Source organism: Acomys russatus, chromosome 4, assembly GCF_903995435.1.
Source record: "Acomys russatus chromosome 4, mAcoRus1.1, whole genome shotgun sequence".
Classification (NCBI taxonomy): Eukaryota; Metazoa; Chordata; class Mammalia; order Rodentia; family Muridae; genus Acomys; species Acomys russatus.
In genome coordinates this window covers 47,968,014-47,984,263 of record NC_067140.1, presented here as the reverse complement: position 1 = coordinate 47,984,263, position 16,250 = coordinate 47,968,014, and the positions used below count along the sequence as shown (strand labels likewise).

Here is a 16,250-nt window from a genome sequence, read left to right as displayed (position 1 = left end):
AAAGTTAAGGAGTATTGAGACTTAAAAGTAGAGAAAATTCAGTAGCAAACCCAAGTGTACTCAGGAAATTGATAGGAAAATACAGAACTGGTGATGCTGAAGTCATGATGCCACTTAGAGTGGGCGCTGGGTTGACATCTAGATAAGGTAGCTATGAGGATGGAGCAATGGTGTTCAACGATGAGATCTTCTGCATCAGAACAAGAAAAAGTTTATCACATGTGTTCCTCATTTGAACCTCATTTGTTCCTCATTTGTCATCAGCAGAGCAGAGTAAGCAACATACAGTCACTTTTTAATTCTCATATTAATCGGCAAGAAAATGTGCCTATAAATGCCTGGCATAGGTCAAATAGTCAATACAAATCATCTTCTCTTCTTCTAAGCATTGCTATACTCTTTGGATATACTTTCTTCATTACAAAAATGGTTGCATATCATAGCTAATATTTTCATGCTATTTTTAAAACCACACAAAAATTCAATCTCTCCATGTTTTTTTTTATTAAGAACCATTTTTATTTATGCATATATGTGTTCATCTGTGTGTGCAGTACCTAGAAAAGCGGGCATGTGAATTGGATCCCTTGGAGATATATAGTTGTAAGCCAACTGATAATGTGCTGGAAACTGACAACCTCTCCTGCCTTTATGGTTTAAAAACCTCATTTGTCTGTATGGAAGGATGAAATAAGAATGTGTATAAAATCTATATAAATATAGGAGATTAAAGTGGCTATAGATGTTTTCACTTCCACTACTGATAGAGGAGTGTTCCCCTTGCTCCACATCTTCACCATCATGAGGTGTAGTTGCTATGAACATTGTAGTGCAAGGGTCTTTGCTTTCATTTTTCCAATGCGTGAATTTGGCTTATTTGTCGAAAAATAATTATGACAATTATTCAGAAAATTAGGAATCAGTTTACCTCCATACCCATGTATATCACTCCTCAGCATATAACTGAAGGACAGTCTACCATACCACAAGGGTAACTTGCTCTACAATGTTCATAGCGGTTTAGTTTGTAAATTGTCATGAACTGGAAACAACCTAGATGTCTCTCAACCAAAGAATTAATAAAGAGAATTTTACGCATTTACACAATGGTGTATTACTCAGCTGTTAAAAATAATGACATCATGAAGTTTGCAAGCAATTGTATGGACCTGAAAAAATCATCTGAGGCCATTCAGACACAGAAAGAGAAACTCACTGCAAAAAAAAATGACTCTTGTATTTGAAAGTGTTCCATTGAGATGGCTAAACATGACAAGGAGTTTGCCATCCAGGCTGATGACCTGAGTTTGAATCTGTAGCCCCAAAAGGGGCATGAAGAACATCAATTCCTATGAGTTACTCTCTGGCCTCCACACATAACATAGTGTCCATGTACACACAAATAAATTCAACAAAAAGACTTTAAACATTAAAAAGCATATTGAAAACACATTGGATGAAAGAACAAGGTACTCATAGAATGAGCTGTATAAAATTAAAAATACCTGGATGAGAAAATTACTAGATGCTGGAGATGTTGGATTTGTGGAAAATGAACAGAGTTGAGAATGACTGTACTTGATTACATCTACATTGCAGTGTCGTTCTGGTGTTGAGTACATATATTTTCAAAGAACAAGTATACATGAATCTCGAACCTTGTACACTGTAAACATGGCATCCTCTACTGATGCTTTACCTGATGCATCAAGTGCTGTTGACAGACATTTAGATTTCTGCCTGTAAATATCCAATTAAAAATAAAGCATAACTGAAATCTATAACACTAAATTTATTTTCCTAGTTTGTTATACTGCAATTAAATTAAAAATATTATTATAACTATGTCATAAAATCACTCATCAATCTAAGTATTTTCCTTGTTTGCTTTAACTTCATGTGTGGATCTTAACAGAACAAGCTGTCGAACTAGCATCAGAAGATGAACAAAAAAGGTAAGATAGCAGCGATAACAACTAGTGCTTTGTACATACATTTAAACATTTCCTATAATACCTTTTTTATTTGTTGTTAAGAGACAACAGGCAAAATGTGGTTACATTTAGAACACCTTTATGAATCAGTAAATGGTGATTTTTATATGTAAATTTAAAACCTTTTAAATTAGTTATGCAATTCAGAATGATTTCTTACATCTATAGTAACTGACAGCCAAATGTCTTCTCTACATATCTCAAATTTTATCAATCATTTTTATATTCCATTTTTTTTATAAATTTACTACCTTTACATAATGAAAGCATGGTTAAATTGGAGATTTCTGATGAAAATGATGAAATTATACACAGTAATCACATCTGAATTTTTATTCATGTTAAATATTCATCTGTTTAATTGACTCTTAATTTTTAATTATGAGTTCCCACAACCAGTCAATAGCATCATGATTAAGAATTTGGTTTTGTATTTTTGGTCTGCTGTTATCTCTATTGTCTATTTTGCTGTTTTTTTTTAAATTTTTACTTTTACATATACATTTATATTATTGCAGGTTTATATAAATTGCATAAAGCAAGAAGGAACACAAAATAATTAGGAATTATATAAATGTAACATTCATAGTATTTTCCCTATTTGTATTTGGCAACCTTGAAGAAAACATCTTTTCTATCTTGGTGAGTCTAAAATTCTGAAGGTAAGTCAATATCTATCAATCTTATCTCTATCTACCTAAAAATCTCTAGCTAGTCTGAAAGACAACTTAGCCCCTAAACAACTAAGCTTAATAGTAAAACTAAACTATTTGGTCTTCAACCCCATCAGAGACTTAAAAAGGAATAAAATTAATTACCTTAATAAGCAGGAAGTTCAAGATAGCAGGTTCCAATATGAGAAAATGACAGAGACAATTGGTTGCCTAGACAGTCACCCAAAACTCTTTATAATGTTCGAGCCTCTTCCTCAGCCTTCTGGCTCTTTACATCTGTCAGCAACCCATTATATTGGTGAAGCAGGGACTATGAGGACTTGTTTACCCTGTCTTGGCAGAGTTTGGCCATTGACTCTATTTGCTTCCAACCTTACCCACTTTTAGGCAGAATTCTGTCTGTGTCAGAAACAAGGACATTTTGCCCAGTGGCTGGTTTGCCGCATTTGAAGCCATCTCCATAAGGACTTTTTTAGATGCTCATCATTTTCCCTGAGATAGGTTGTGTGTTGCCAAGAGTTAAGCTGTCTTATTTCTTAATATCAGAGAGGATAAGGATTATATTGAACATAACAGTCTGTGAAGGGAATGATATGCCTCATGATGTTTTTGGTGCTTTGCTACCGAAAAATATATCCTTATTCTTATTTCAGCATGGACATTTTAAAAACTGCCCATTCTGATGTTATTCACCACTGGAATGTGTCCAAACTGAAGAAAGCACAGAAAATGTCCACAAATACCTAAAGAAACATGGAATTCTAATATGGTAGGTTATAGTGAAAGCCATATGCTATTAGAATATTGCAGTTAAAACTTGAATAAATACAGTAGAACTTTTAATTGTTTTAAAGTTGAGTGATTTCTATTTTTTGAACACCAAGAAACAGTAGGTTACTAATTCCTAAATACAAGAGTAAGTATGTCTGAAAATAAAAGAAAAAACACCAATAATCAGCAAACACTATCATTTCTTCATGTGAGAACACAGACATAGTTAGACAGTGATGGTGGGTCATGTAGTTAATGTGCAACTACAGGAAAGATCACCTTGAGTGTGATTATTAAGCTTCCAATTCTAGAAAGATGCAACCAGAAGAGAGTTTAGCATATGACCACATGGATTAAGTGGCCTAATGGATCACAAGTGCTCATCATTCAAATAGTAACATTTGTTTCATCCAGTAACTATGAATCTATACAAAATACCTCTATCATGGTCATTTTAATTCTTCTGTGAATTTGACAATAATTATGTTAAAAATTTTGAAAATATTAAAAATATTTTTTTAAATCTTTTTTATTAATTTATTCATATTACAACTCAATGTTTATCCTATCCCTTGTATCCTCCCATTCCTCCTTCCCTCCCATTTTCCCCTTACTTCCCTCCCCTATGACTGTGACTGAGGGGGACTTCCTTCCCTTGTATATGCTCATAGGGTATCAAGTCTCTTCTTGGTAGCCTGCTATCCTTCCTCTGAGTGCCACCAGGTTTCCCCATCCGGGGGATGTGGTCAAATATGGGGCATCAGAGTTCATGTGAAAGTTAGACCCCACTCTCCACTCAGCTGTGGAGAATGTCCTGTCCATTGGCTAGATTTGGGTAAGGGTTTGAAGTTTATTGTATATATTGTCCTTGGCTAGTGCTATAGTTTGAGCTGGACCCCTGGACCCAAATCTCACTATCATAATGTTCTTCTTGTAGGTTTCTAGGACCCTCTGGATCCTTCTACTTTGCCATTCTCCCATGTTTCTCTCATCTAGAGTCCCAATAGGATGTCCTCGCCTCTGTTCCAGTTTCCTGGTAAGTGAAGACTTTCATGGGACATGCCCCTTGGGCTAGTGTGCAGATAGATATAAGTGAGTATATACCATTTGACTCTTTCTGCTTCTGGGTTAATTCACTCATTATGATCATTTCTAGTTCAATCCATTTGTCCACAAATTTTGGGAATTCCTTGTTTTTGATAGCTGAGTAGTATTCCATAGTGTATATGTACCACAGTTTCTTTATCAATTCTTCTACTGAGGGACACTTAGGCTGTTTCCATGATCTGGCTATTATGAATAAGGCTGCTATGAACATGGTTGAGCAAATGTTCTTGTTGTGTGCTGGAGCATCTTCTGGGTATATTCCAAGGAGTGGAATAGATGGGTCTTGAGGAAGCCCTATTCCCAGTTTTCTGAGATAGCGCCAGATAGATTTCCAAAGTGGCTGTACTAGTTTGCATGTCTCCTTCCTTATTACTGCTTGCAGGGTTTTGAAAGCCCTTTTTTTAAAAGTCTCATTCATTAAGATTTATTTACTTACTTTTATATGTATGGGGTTTTGCCTACATTGATTCATGTACACACTGTGCAAGCCTGATGCCAATATTATTAGGAATTCCAATAACAGTTAAATAAAATGAAGTTAATTCTTCAACCACATCAGCTATTCCCTGTTCATGTACTTGACTCTTTTAGACTTTCATTGTCAGAAAATATAATAAAAATTTTCATCAGTGAAAACCACACATATAATTAAGAAGTATATAAAAAGATATTAAAATGTGTGGATTTTCATATTTATTTTCAGGAAATTGATTTTTAACTAAAAACAGTTTTCTGAGAAAGTAATTAGGAAACTTGTATTCAACCTATTACTAATCCGAATTTTAATAAAACAACTTTAAGCAAGTTTGACTAAAGCAAATTGACTCTTTAATCACTACTAGAGATAAAAGTGAAGAGAATGCAGTAACTGCTAAAGAGAAAGAAGAGAAATAATACTAAGAGACAAAAACCAAACATGACAAAACAAGATACAATAAGATAAGGCAAAAGCCTTCAAAGCAATGCTATCCAAGGTAATCAGAGAGGAGGAAAAAGAGTCCCAAGAGCAGGCGAAAGATTGAGAGACACACATGCTCCCACTGTTAGGAGTCCCACAAAGACAACATGTTAGCAGTCACTACATATATACAGAGGACCTGATAGTGTCCTATGTGGGCCCTGTGATTGCCTATTTAGTCTCTGTGAGTCTATATGAGCCCTGGTTACTTTACTTAGTAGACCAGGTTTTCCTGGTATTCTCAATCTACTAATCCTATAACCTTTCTTTTTCCAATGGTTTCCCCCAGCTCCAGGAAAGAGATTCCATGAGGTCCTCCTATTAGATGTTCTCTCTACATAATAGTTGCTTGTGGGTCTCAATACCTGCTTGAATCTGCTCCTAGGAGAAGCCTATCAGATAAAGAATAGAAAAGGCAGTGATCCCCGAGTATTACAGAATACAACAGAGTATCATTAGATATCATTTCATTGATTTTTTTTGTGGGGCATGGCAGTTGTTTTCTTTCCTATCCCAGGTCTCACTCACAGTGCAGAATCCATATTGTCCATTACTAGGATCCTCAGTAGGATCAACATAACAGATTCTTATGCAGACATGATATCGATGAGTTCAGAAGCATGGGTTGATTTTAGAACGATAGCTGTATTCTTCTAAGTGGTATTTGATGAAACCCTAAAATATATATGACGCATTAAACCAGTTTAAATTTGTAAGGAATGGATTTACCACTTCACTATGGAAACAATTCGCATAATAACATATAAATAATGGTTGAATAAGGTATATCACCATTACAATAGATTTTTTGAGTTTTAACTTTTGAGTTTTAACGGGAAAGGTTGGGATGGGAGTTGTAGGAAAGAAGGGTGTGGGGTAGAAAGGAATGGAGGGAGAGAGTATGAAGAGAAACAGATGGAATTTGGAGACTTGGTGAGTATGTGAAGACCCAGTGCAATGAAAACTTCCCTTTGGTTTATCCTGTCTCCTAATCCTGTGTATTCAGGCACAGTAAGGCATGGGCTTCCATGGATAGAGTGAGTCTCAAGTTTATCCAGAGACTGCTAAGCTACTTCCACCAGTCCTGTGGACATCCTTGCCCCAGCACATCTTGGAAGCAGGACAGATTGTAGGTAGATGGTTTTGTGGATGGGATGATGTCCAAGTTTCTCTTTCCGTGTCCTATAGAGAACCTTCCTGTGTCAAAGCTAGAACATAGGGGTGACATCTCAATGAGAACACAAGCTCAACCTCTCTATGTTCAATGAGTTCTGTGGATCTCCCTGTAGACAGGCCAGGATTTGAAGTGTTGGAACTGGGCTACATTCTGTCAAGTTGTTGACCAAGGAAGTCCCTTGAAAATTCATAAACAACCCAGGATGATGCTAAGACAAGAAATTTGGTCTCTGAAAACTGACAACAAGGCATATCACCAAGAAAGATGACATATGTATATTTATTTTTTCACTTGAAGAATATTGTAAATAAAGAATGGTGACAAAGAAGAGACAATAAAGATTAAGAATAATATATGTTTTGTATACAATAACGGAAAGTGGATTCGATGTATAGGAAGATTATAAAGTGAGTCAATTGTAGTGGATTATGACTGAGTGGATTGAGCGAAATATCTCCACATTTCTTCTCTTCCTCAAGTCAGTAAAAGACTGACATCCTAGATCATATGTAGATACCCTCTGTTTACAAAAATTAAATATAAACATCATTGTCAGCCATAATTTTGCACACTTTCATGGCAAATATATTGGTTCTGCTTCCTTGGATTATGTCATGTATGCCCAAATAAGAATACTTTGATGAACAAAAGCATTGGGCTATACCTGGACTGAATAAAAATGATATTAACAGATTACACTTCTATTGGCATAGTTAGGGCTTTTTATACTATTTCAATTTGGAAGTCATGATAGGAAAAAAAAAAGGCTGAATATATATTTTCTAATTTATTTTTGCCTATTTGTCTTAATAAAGACTATTTTGTATCATCTTCTGTTTTTCTAGCTTCACCTAATTATATGGATTCACCACAAGAATCGGATGTAAAATTAGCATAGGAAAAACAAAAATCCCATGGTAATGGTGAAAAATCATAGCATGATGCATGAGTACTAATATTTAATCTTTTCATAAAGATTGTTTTCATTGACAAATGATATCCTATAGGCCACATGAAGTCTTATTTTTTAAATCTCCTTATATAATTGTTAGATCATGATCTAGTATTTAGTTTTTGTCTCCTTTTAGAAAGCTGTGAAACTTTTTTCTTTAAAAGGAACAGTAAAGTAAGCTTAACATTATCATTAGAGGTTTCATATTTTCTTTATTTTTGTGTTCATTCCTATAATCTCCATACATGTTTTAAAAGGCAGGTTAAATTTTAATACTGATGACTAGAAATTAAAATTTTGAATGGTGTAGCAGTTTCTTCCCTAAGCGGAGTCAAGCTAAAGAGTCTTTACTCCTGGTGACACATAATTTGTGCTACCTATTATGTATCAGTGTCACAAAAGTTGATGTTTCAGTTCTTAATTTGTCTCTCTAGTTGTCCTCAGTGTATCGGTTATGGTAGAGAATAGGATATGTAAACAGCCCACCTCTGTAGGGGGAATAACATTTAGAATGCAATTTTTTTTATCACCCCAAAAAGAAAATTCCAAACATGTTTTACTTAAATAACGAAAATCAGCAAACATAATAAAAATATCACCACAGACTCTATTGGCATGACAGTGTATGAACTAGACATGACACTCAATGTCTATATAAATGGACAGTCTTATATGAGCTTCTAATTTGTAGACAACTTTTAAAAGACTGATTTTACTAGAATTCCAATTGAAAATCTAAGCCTGGTTGAAAAAGTCTTTTTTTTGTTGTTGTTTGTTTGTTTGTTTGTTTGTTTTCGAGACATGGTCTCTCTGTGTTAGATTTGGTGTCCTGGACTCTCTTTGTAGACCAGGCTGGCCTCGAACTCAGAGATCCACCTGCCTCTGCCTCCCGAGTGCTGGGATTAAAGGCGTGCGCCACCATGCCCGGCTTGAAAAAGTCTTAATGTGGTTTATTGACCATTAATATATATTAATATTCAATACTAAACATACGTTGTGATGAAAATAATGGACACGGCAGATGAGGGCATATGCTAGATTTTAAGAGCAAAATAATAGCATATTGTATAAGAAGAGAGCTTATGTTTCTGGTAGGGTGGTATTAGGTGGGAAAATTGCACTCAAAGCTTTTGAGTGTGAATAATGTGAAGGTGCCAAACTAAAGGAGAAAGACAGAGATGTGAAGGGACGCCTTGAGTGGATGCAGCAGTTGTCAATAAAGCACTGTTTAGCCAATCAACTGGGCAGAAGGACAGGAAGTGGAAGGTGAGACTTCCAAAGGAGGTGGGAGGAGCCAGGAGCAGGGGAGTTGACAGTTGACATTTGAAAGAGGCAGTTGGTGGAGAGAAGCTGCCAGAGGAGATTCAGATTGGCAAGTTATTGAGATATCTGTATGTTATGAGGACATAGGATTAGAGTAGTTTACTTTAGTTTACTAGTAGATTCGTAGTAGTTTAGATTCTGCCCAGCGCACTGCTTGCAGCTTTAAAATACACTACCGTCTCATTGTATCACTTACTGGATTCCTAAGTCATACAGAAAAGATATATGCAACACAGAGACATATAGAATTCTATCAGGATGACAAATGGCAAAAGAGGACATTGAAAACACATTCTCCATTTGAGGCTTAGTAACATGGATTTGCCAGACACAGAAAGAAACACAGATGTAAATATAACCATTGTTTCCCATATTATACGCAAAATTAAAACTACAAGTTTAACGTGATGTAGCACAGACATTTAATTAGAGGTATCTACATGATTGCAGCCTTATTAATTCTTGCTATGGGTGTTTAAAGCTCTTTCTGAATTGATAATAACCTGTCTGTGTTACTTAATATTAGAATATATTTGTTGAAACACATCCTAAAAACTACACCGAATTCTGTCAGCTTATGCTACCATTTTTTAACTATCTGATATAGAATAACTGCTACAAAGTTTGTACTTTAAAAATGTCATGAGTATTGAAATCCATCTTCTTTGAACCCTAAATATATTTCATTGCACTTTCCCCTAAGTAATAAGTAACTTGAACTGTATTTCAGCAAATTAACTTATACTTAGGTTTTCTAAAATCACTATTTGTAAAAAAAAAAAAAAAAAAAAAAAAAAAAAAAAAAAAAAAAAAAAAACCTCCTGGTTTCTCTGGAATGAAAACAAGATTTAGAAATTTTGAAGTCTATTCATTTAAATATACACATGGGTAAATCTGCTATCTCAAATATATTTTATTGGGCTTCACCGTTTAGTTTACGTAGGCACAGACTCTTCGGAAATAAAAATATGTCAGAATTCAAAGATGCAGAGACTCATAGCACAAATATTTGCAGAACTCAGGGAAATTTGTGAAAAGAGGGAGAGGAGGGACTGAAGGAGACAGAGGGGTCAAGGACACAAGAAGACCTGAGCCATAGGGACTGAACAACCAAGCAAAGAAGCATGCATGGGCAGACCTACCCTCCCTACACATATGTAGAAGAATGTGAGACTTGATTTTTATGTAGGACCCCTAACAATTGGAGCCGGGGATGATGCTGACTCTGTTGCCTGCCTTTGGATCCCTTTCTCTGACCTGGGCTTCCTTGTCTCGCCTCAATAGGAGGAGATGTCTCTAGTCCCACAGAAACTTGATTTGCCAAGACAGATTGATAATCGTGGGAGTTCTCCACTTCTTTGAGAACAAAGAGAGTGGATAGTGGGAGGGATGGAGGTCAGACGGAGGGACTCAGAGGAGAGAATGCAGGGAAGCTGACATTGTGATATAAAGTAAATAAATACATTAATAGAAAAGTTAGTTACTAATGATAACAGATATTTTATCATCTTTTAAAATATCTTGCTTTGTTTTCATGTTTCTTTTATTTTCAATGTAATTAATATTAAAAAGGGATTTAGTAGTCTCTGGGAAGTTAATTGCAATGTTTTATTGTAGCTCATTATCATTACTATTCTTTTTACAGTACATGTTTAAGTGGCTTTGGCATTTTTTACTTTGATAAATATCAAAGAAGAGAAAACAGCAAATGTGGAGAAGAAAAGTTAGCACTCCACGTTATAAAATAAAAGCCATTTGGCTGAGTTCTTATTTGATACAGAAGGACTCAAGTATAATCCTACTCTAAGAAGATCACCCATGAAACATTTATGGATTTATAAAGCATTAATGGCAGTTCTTTGTGTATCTAAAATCAAACACAGACTCAGTAAATGTCAAGAAATAATAAATATCAGAGCAGAAATGAATGAAATATAAACCAAGATTGGTTATACATGGTTTTTATTAAGTTGATGAGTGCTAAGAAAGAAAGGCTAGTGGAGACATGAAAATGATAATTAGGAAAGGTGAAGAGTATGGGAACCAGACGTGTGTATATAGGGGAGATTGTAAGACCCGTTTATCCAGAAAAAAGGTTCATACTACTAAACATACGGGATAGCTATAAAGAAATCTGCTAGTACAGCTACATGTTTCAGAGGTAGAATTAATATCACCTTGCTTCTTTGTCTCCTCGCTTCTTGGGATGATATAAAAGGAACAATACCCAGCACATGCAGAGCAACTTATCATTTAAAAGACTTCAAACTAATCATGTATGGTCTTCCCTACATTCCTTGATTCAGTGTCAGACACCGTAATTACTTCTCAGGATATAATCAAATAGGATAGAATACAGGGAAAAAGAAAAACAAACAACCCCATAGGTTTAGTCCATTTAAAGACTATTAATTTGAAAGCATATAGACATTGGTTTAGAGCATGTTTTAAAAAATGAGAGAACTCATTTCAAAAGGCTTGAGTACATTTTAACTCAAATTGACTATATTATCACTGCTGTATAGATATAGCCAGTAATGACATGGTAGGAGGCAAATGTCAAAAGCCTTAGTCTCTCACTTCTTGTCTAAATCATCTATGCATCAGCTAGTAAAGATATTATAATCTGAAGCATTCAGTGAGAGTTATTGGAATGTAAAAGTGCAAATTGTTTCTAAAGTGGTTTCCAATTTATTTAAGAGATGGTTGTTTGATCACTATTGCTTTATTAATTGTATGATGAACCCACAACACTGCTTTAGAAGCAATGGCATACCTTATTTCCAAAATGGTCATGGTGTTCAGTATTGCCAATATTTCAAATATAGCTTAAGTAATTTTCAATCTTCTTTTAAAGAGTAGCCATCAAGACTTTATTTAGGTACTCATTTTTGAACACTGAAAACATTTTTTTGTATCAGGTTGTAATTTGGGTTCATATACCTTCTGTAAGTGTTCACTAAAAATGTATCATGTATAAAAAAGAGAACAAGTGCAGTCGTTATAACATCACATATCTCTGTTAGGAAAGCGAAACATTATGCACTAATATTACACAAGCTTACATGAAAGCTAATCATCCAAAAATTTCTCTTTGACACAAAATGACTCCTGCATTTCTGGGCATTTATGACTGCTTTGGTTTTCCTTACTAAGTTAGAAATATGATACATTCTTATACCAGTGTGAAAGATTCTGAAATATTTATTTAATCATACAAGGCGGTTTTTTTTAACCTTTGCTTTGATGGTTGACATCTCACCTCAGGGTCATTACTTCATCTTAAGATTTGATACTATATTTTCTCTATTAATGAAAAATGTCTTGTTGCTACACATATCTTCAATATGGGTTTGTATAAAAGTATTATAGACTGCACAACATTAATATATAATTGCTTATGTCTTTTTGGCTTGTAGGCTCTCCTGAAGAATATTCTCAATATAAGGTAATAGCTCAAATTTATTCTGGATTGTTAATTTAATATATTTGATGAAAAAAATTGTTAAGCATCTTATTTCAAAACTCATCCAGGCTACCATTGACAGAAAAGAATCTGATACAGTTGGAAATTCATCAATGAATTATGTAAAAGCTTTTGTGCATGTAAGTTCTGTAATTGCTTATTATTTTACAATTATTTTAACTATTTTAATATCCCTTTCTTTTGCTTATTTTATCGCCACATGTTTAGAAAAATAATGCGAATAATACTAATATCTTTATTGACTTTTATATTGCAAACAATCTTTCTTTGTAAAATTATTTTTGAAGTTTTAAATAACATTTATAGAGCATTTAATGTAACATAAAAGAGAAAAGGGGGAAATATAAAATTTTCTAGTGCAGTTTCTAAAGTTGTGATATTGAAAATCCATTTACTTTTTCAAAAACTTAACCATATTAAATAGGATAATAGTTTATTTTACTTATATATTGAAATATTTTTCAGACAACATATTCTGATTATGGTTTCCCTTCTTTTATTCTTCCAATATCTTGTCCACTTGCCCATCTACCCAAATTCATACGCATTCTTTCTCTTTCTTGTTTATAATGTAAATAGGCATCTAAAAATACGTAATAATAATAAAATAGGACATATAAAAACAAACTAAAATAGGACAAAATAAAGACATAAAACATGAGCTAAAGAAAGAGCTTAAGAAAAACATAGACATTTATGTTCTCACACACAGATACAGATAGTCATAAAAAGATATTACATATATTCATATGTTCTATAAGGATTTAAAAAATGTCCTGATAAAGGATTATGAGACAAATTAAATGCATAAATGCTGTTGAGTTTTTTTTTTTTGTTTTGTTTTTTTTGTTTTTTTGTCAAGTACTTATCAATAGGAGACAGCTTCTGGTTTAGCCGCTGATGACTTGTGTGTCCACTTCCACTCTCAGCCCTGGAACCACATCTGTCCAATAACAGTGTAGGACCTGTGTGCGTGCTGACACAGACTTTGTGAGTTTATATGTTTATCAGTCCTGTTGTGTTTACTTCTGGATTAGTTTCTGCAAACAATTCACTCTGTAGATGATGATCATATTTCAGAATGGAAACCTTGTGCATATGGTATATTTTAGGTTCTCATACCTTATGAGGAGTATTTACTGAATTTTTAAAGTGTTCTAACTTGAGTGAAAAAGTAATTTCAGCCATATAAATAGTGAGTATCTACATGTGAATACCCAAGAGTTCAGAAAATTTTCTTTAATAAAATATGATTTGTCTTTGTTGCATGCCTGAGGTTTGATACTTCCTACTGGTTCTAGAATGTAATTTGAAATGAATTTACTTAAAAATTCTAAGTACTTATATTTTTTATTTTATTATACTTATTATATAATTAAATTATAATTTTTTAAAGTGGGGAAGATTTTATTTTATGCATGTATGTAATTTGACCTCTAATATTGATCCTGAGACTGTATACCACATTCCTTCACAATACAATAGAACGCTTTAATTAAGATCGCTTTAGATCAAGACAAAGAAGTTAAGCTATCAGAGTTGAGATAAGATAGATATTGAATCTCATTCGGAAATCTAGACTCAACAAGACAGGAAAAACACATACTTCAGACAAGATGAATGCAGATGGCCAAGTTACTATGAATGTAACATATATAGAAGTCAGTATTTTCATGATTGTCACATGGTTCTCCCTGCTGTATGTAATTTGTTTTACACATGTGTAATAAAATAAAAGTATATATATACATATATATATGTATATATATGTATATATATGTATATATATATATATATATATATATATAATTCAAGGAAGGTCATAGGAAAGAATTTGCTTTAACATTGTGTAGTTTAGGAAATGAAAGTAGAATAATGATCTTTATTGGTTAAAAAACGCAGGTATGTTCTATTTTCCCATAAGCTTTTCCCCTTTTATTATGTGAATTCACAATATGATTACATTATCTCCCTTCTCTTTGCTTCCTCCAAGCCTCCCTTTTATCACTCTTTATTCTCTTTCAAATTCACGGCTTCTTCTTTTCATTAATTGTTGAAAACATAGATACAAGTAACATCAACATGAGCTTCTGTGTTGAGACATCATTTCAAATTCCTTGTTTTAATGCCTCAGTGGAACATGCATATCTTTGTCCTTTATATGCTCATTGAGGTCATGCAGTGCAAATTTCAACTTTTAAATCATCTGATTTTTTTCAGAGGTGTATAGTATTTAATTTTTGTACTAAGTTCTATTTAAAATATTAGTACTGAAATACTTAACAGCATAACCTTTTTCTTATTAAGCATATGTTGATACATTTTACATAAATATTAAGAAATTCATATTTCTTGTCAATAGAGTTTTATAATTATTTATCTTTTAAATCAGGAGTTTCATTCCCATTAAATGCTCTTTCTTCATCCTTTTTCATTCTTGTCAGTCATGATTCTGTTTTTAATTTTATTAAAAGTATATGAGTTTACTTTTCCTTTTATAAAATATATTATGATTTATTCATAGCTCATCCTGATTGTTATACAATTACTTTTATATTCCCGTTCCCACCCTTCCTCCTCTTTCTGCTCTATTTCCTTCTTCTAGACCTTTTAGAGGGGAACTCCTTCCCCACCCTCTGAACACAGTCTATCAAGTATCATCCTGAAAGCCGCCTTCTTCTTCCTCTGTATGCCCACTGGTCCTCTACACCAAGGAGAAGTAAGTGAATTTCTGGCACCAGAGTCTATGTCAGAGGCAGTCTGTTCTCCTCTCCCCCTACCCCGAATGTGGAGAATGAGCTCTCCATTGGCTATATGAACAGGGGGTCTAGGTTCTCTGCATATATTGTCCTTGGTTGGTGCATCAGTTTCTGCAGGCAACCTTGGGTACAATATGTTGGCTTCAGTGGTCTCCTTGTGGTGCTCTTGTCCCCTCTGGGTTCTACTGTACCCCCACTCTTCCATACAACTCTCAGTGCTCCACCTAAAGCCCTACTGCCAGTGCCAGCATCTGTACTGATCCTTCACTGGGCAGAGTCTATCAGAGGACATCTTTGTTAGTCTAATGTCTACTTATAACATGCTTGTCTTTCTGGGTCTGGGTTTCCTCATTCAGGATAATTTTTTTCTATTCCTATCCATTTGCCTGCAAATTTCAAGATTTCCTGGTTTTAATAGCTGAGTAGTATTCCACATTGTAAAGGCACAGGTTTCTTTAGCCATTCTTCAGTTGAGTGACATCTAGGTTGTTTCCAGATTCTGGCTATTATGAATAAAACTGCTATGAACATAGTTGAGCAAATATCCTTGTTTTATGGTTAAGCATCTTTTGGGTATATGCCCAAGAGTGGTATAGGTGAGTCTTTTCTGAGAAAGCCCCAGAGTGATTAGTCATTCTAGTATCTAATAACAGACTTTCAACCAAAATAATGCAAAGTGATGGGAAAGGATACTTTATACTCACCAAAGGAAAATACACCAAAAGGATGTCTCAATCCTGAACATCTATCTATGCCCCAGATGCAGGAGCACCCTCATTAGTAAGAGAAATATTACTAAAGCTAAAATCACACACTAAACTCTAAATATTAATAGTGTAAGACTTCAACACCCCAATCTCAAGAATCGACAAATCTGAGATTTTTAAACCATAGATTTTCATATTTCCTTGTTCCTAATCAGACTAAAACAGAGCAAAACAAGTCTCCACCGAGGTAAAATTGTAAAGTAACCATTTCTAAAGCTCAATATGGGTATTTTCCCCCAAATACTTACTCTGCTTGCAAGATGGATATCATCATAGGAATA

At 34.2% G+C, this 16,250-nt stretch overlaps 1 protein-coding gene across 1 annotated transcript in view; it reads left to right on the top strand.

Moving 5' to 3' along the window:
• The window catches only part of LOC127188412 (uncharacterized), a 123,696-nt gene that overhangs the window by 20,759 nt on the left and 86,687 nt on the right, over positions 1 to 16,250 (top strand). Inside the window, 3 exon segments of the mRNA XM_051144878.1 lie at positions 1,916 to 1,986; positions 5,336 to 5,438; positions 7,527 to 7,624. Of these exon segments, the coding sequence (XP_051000835.1) occupies positions 1,916 to 1,986; positions 5,336 to 5,438; positions 7,527 to 7,624 (272 nt within the window).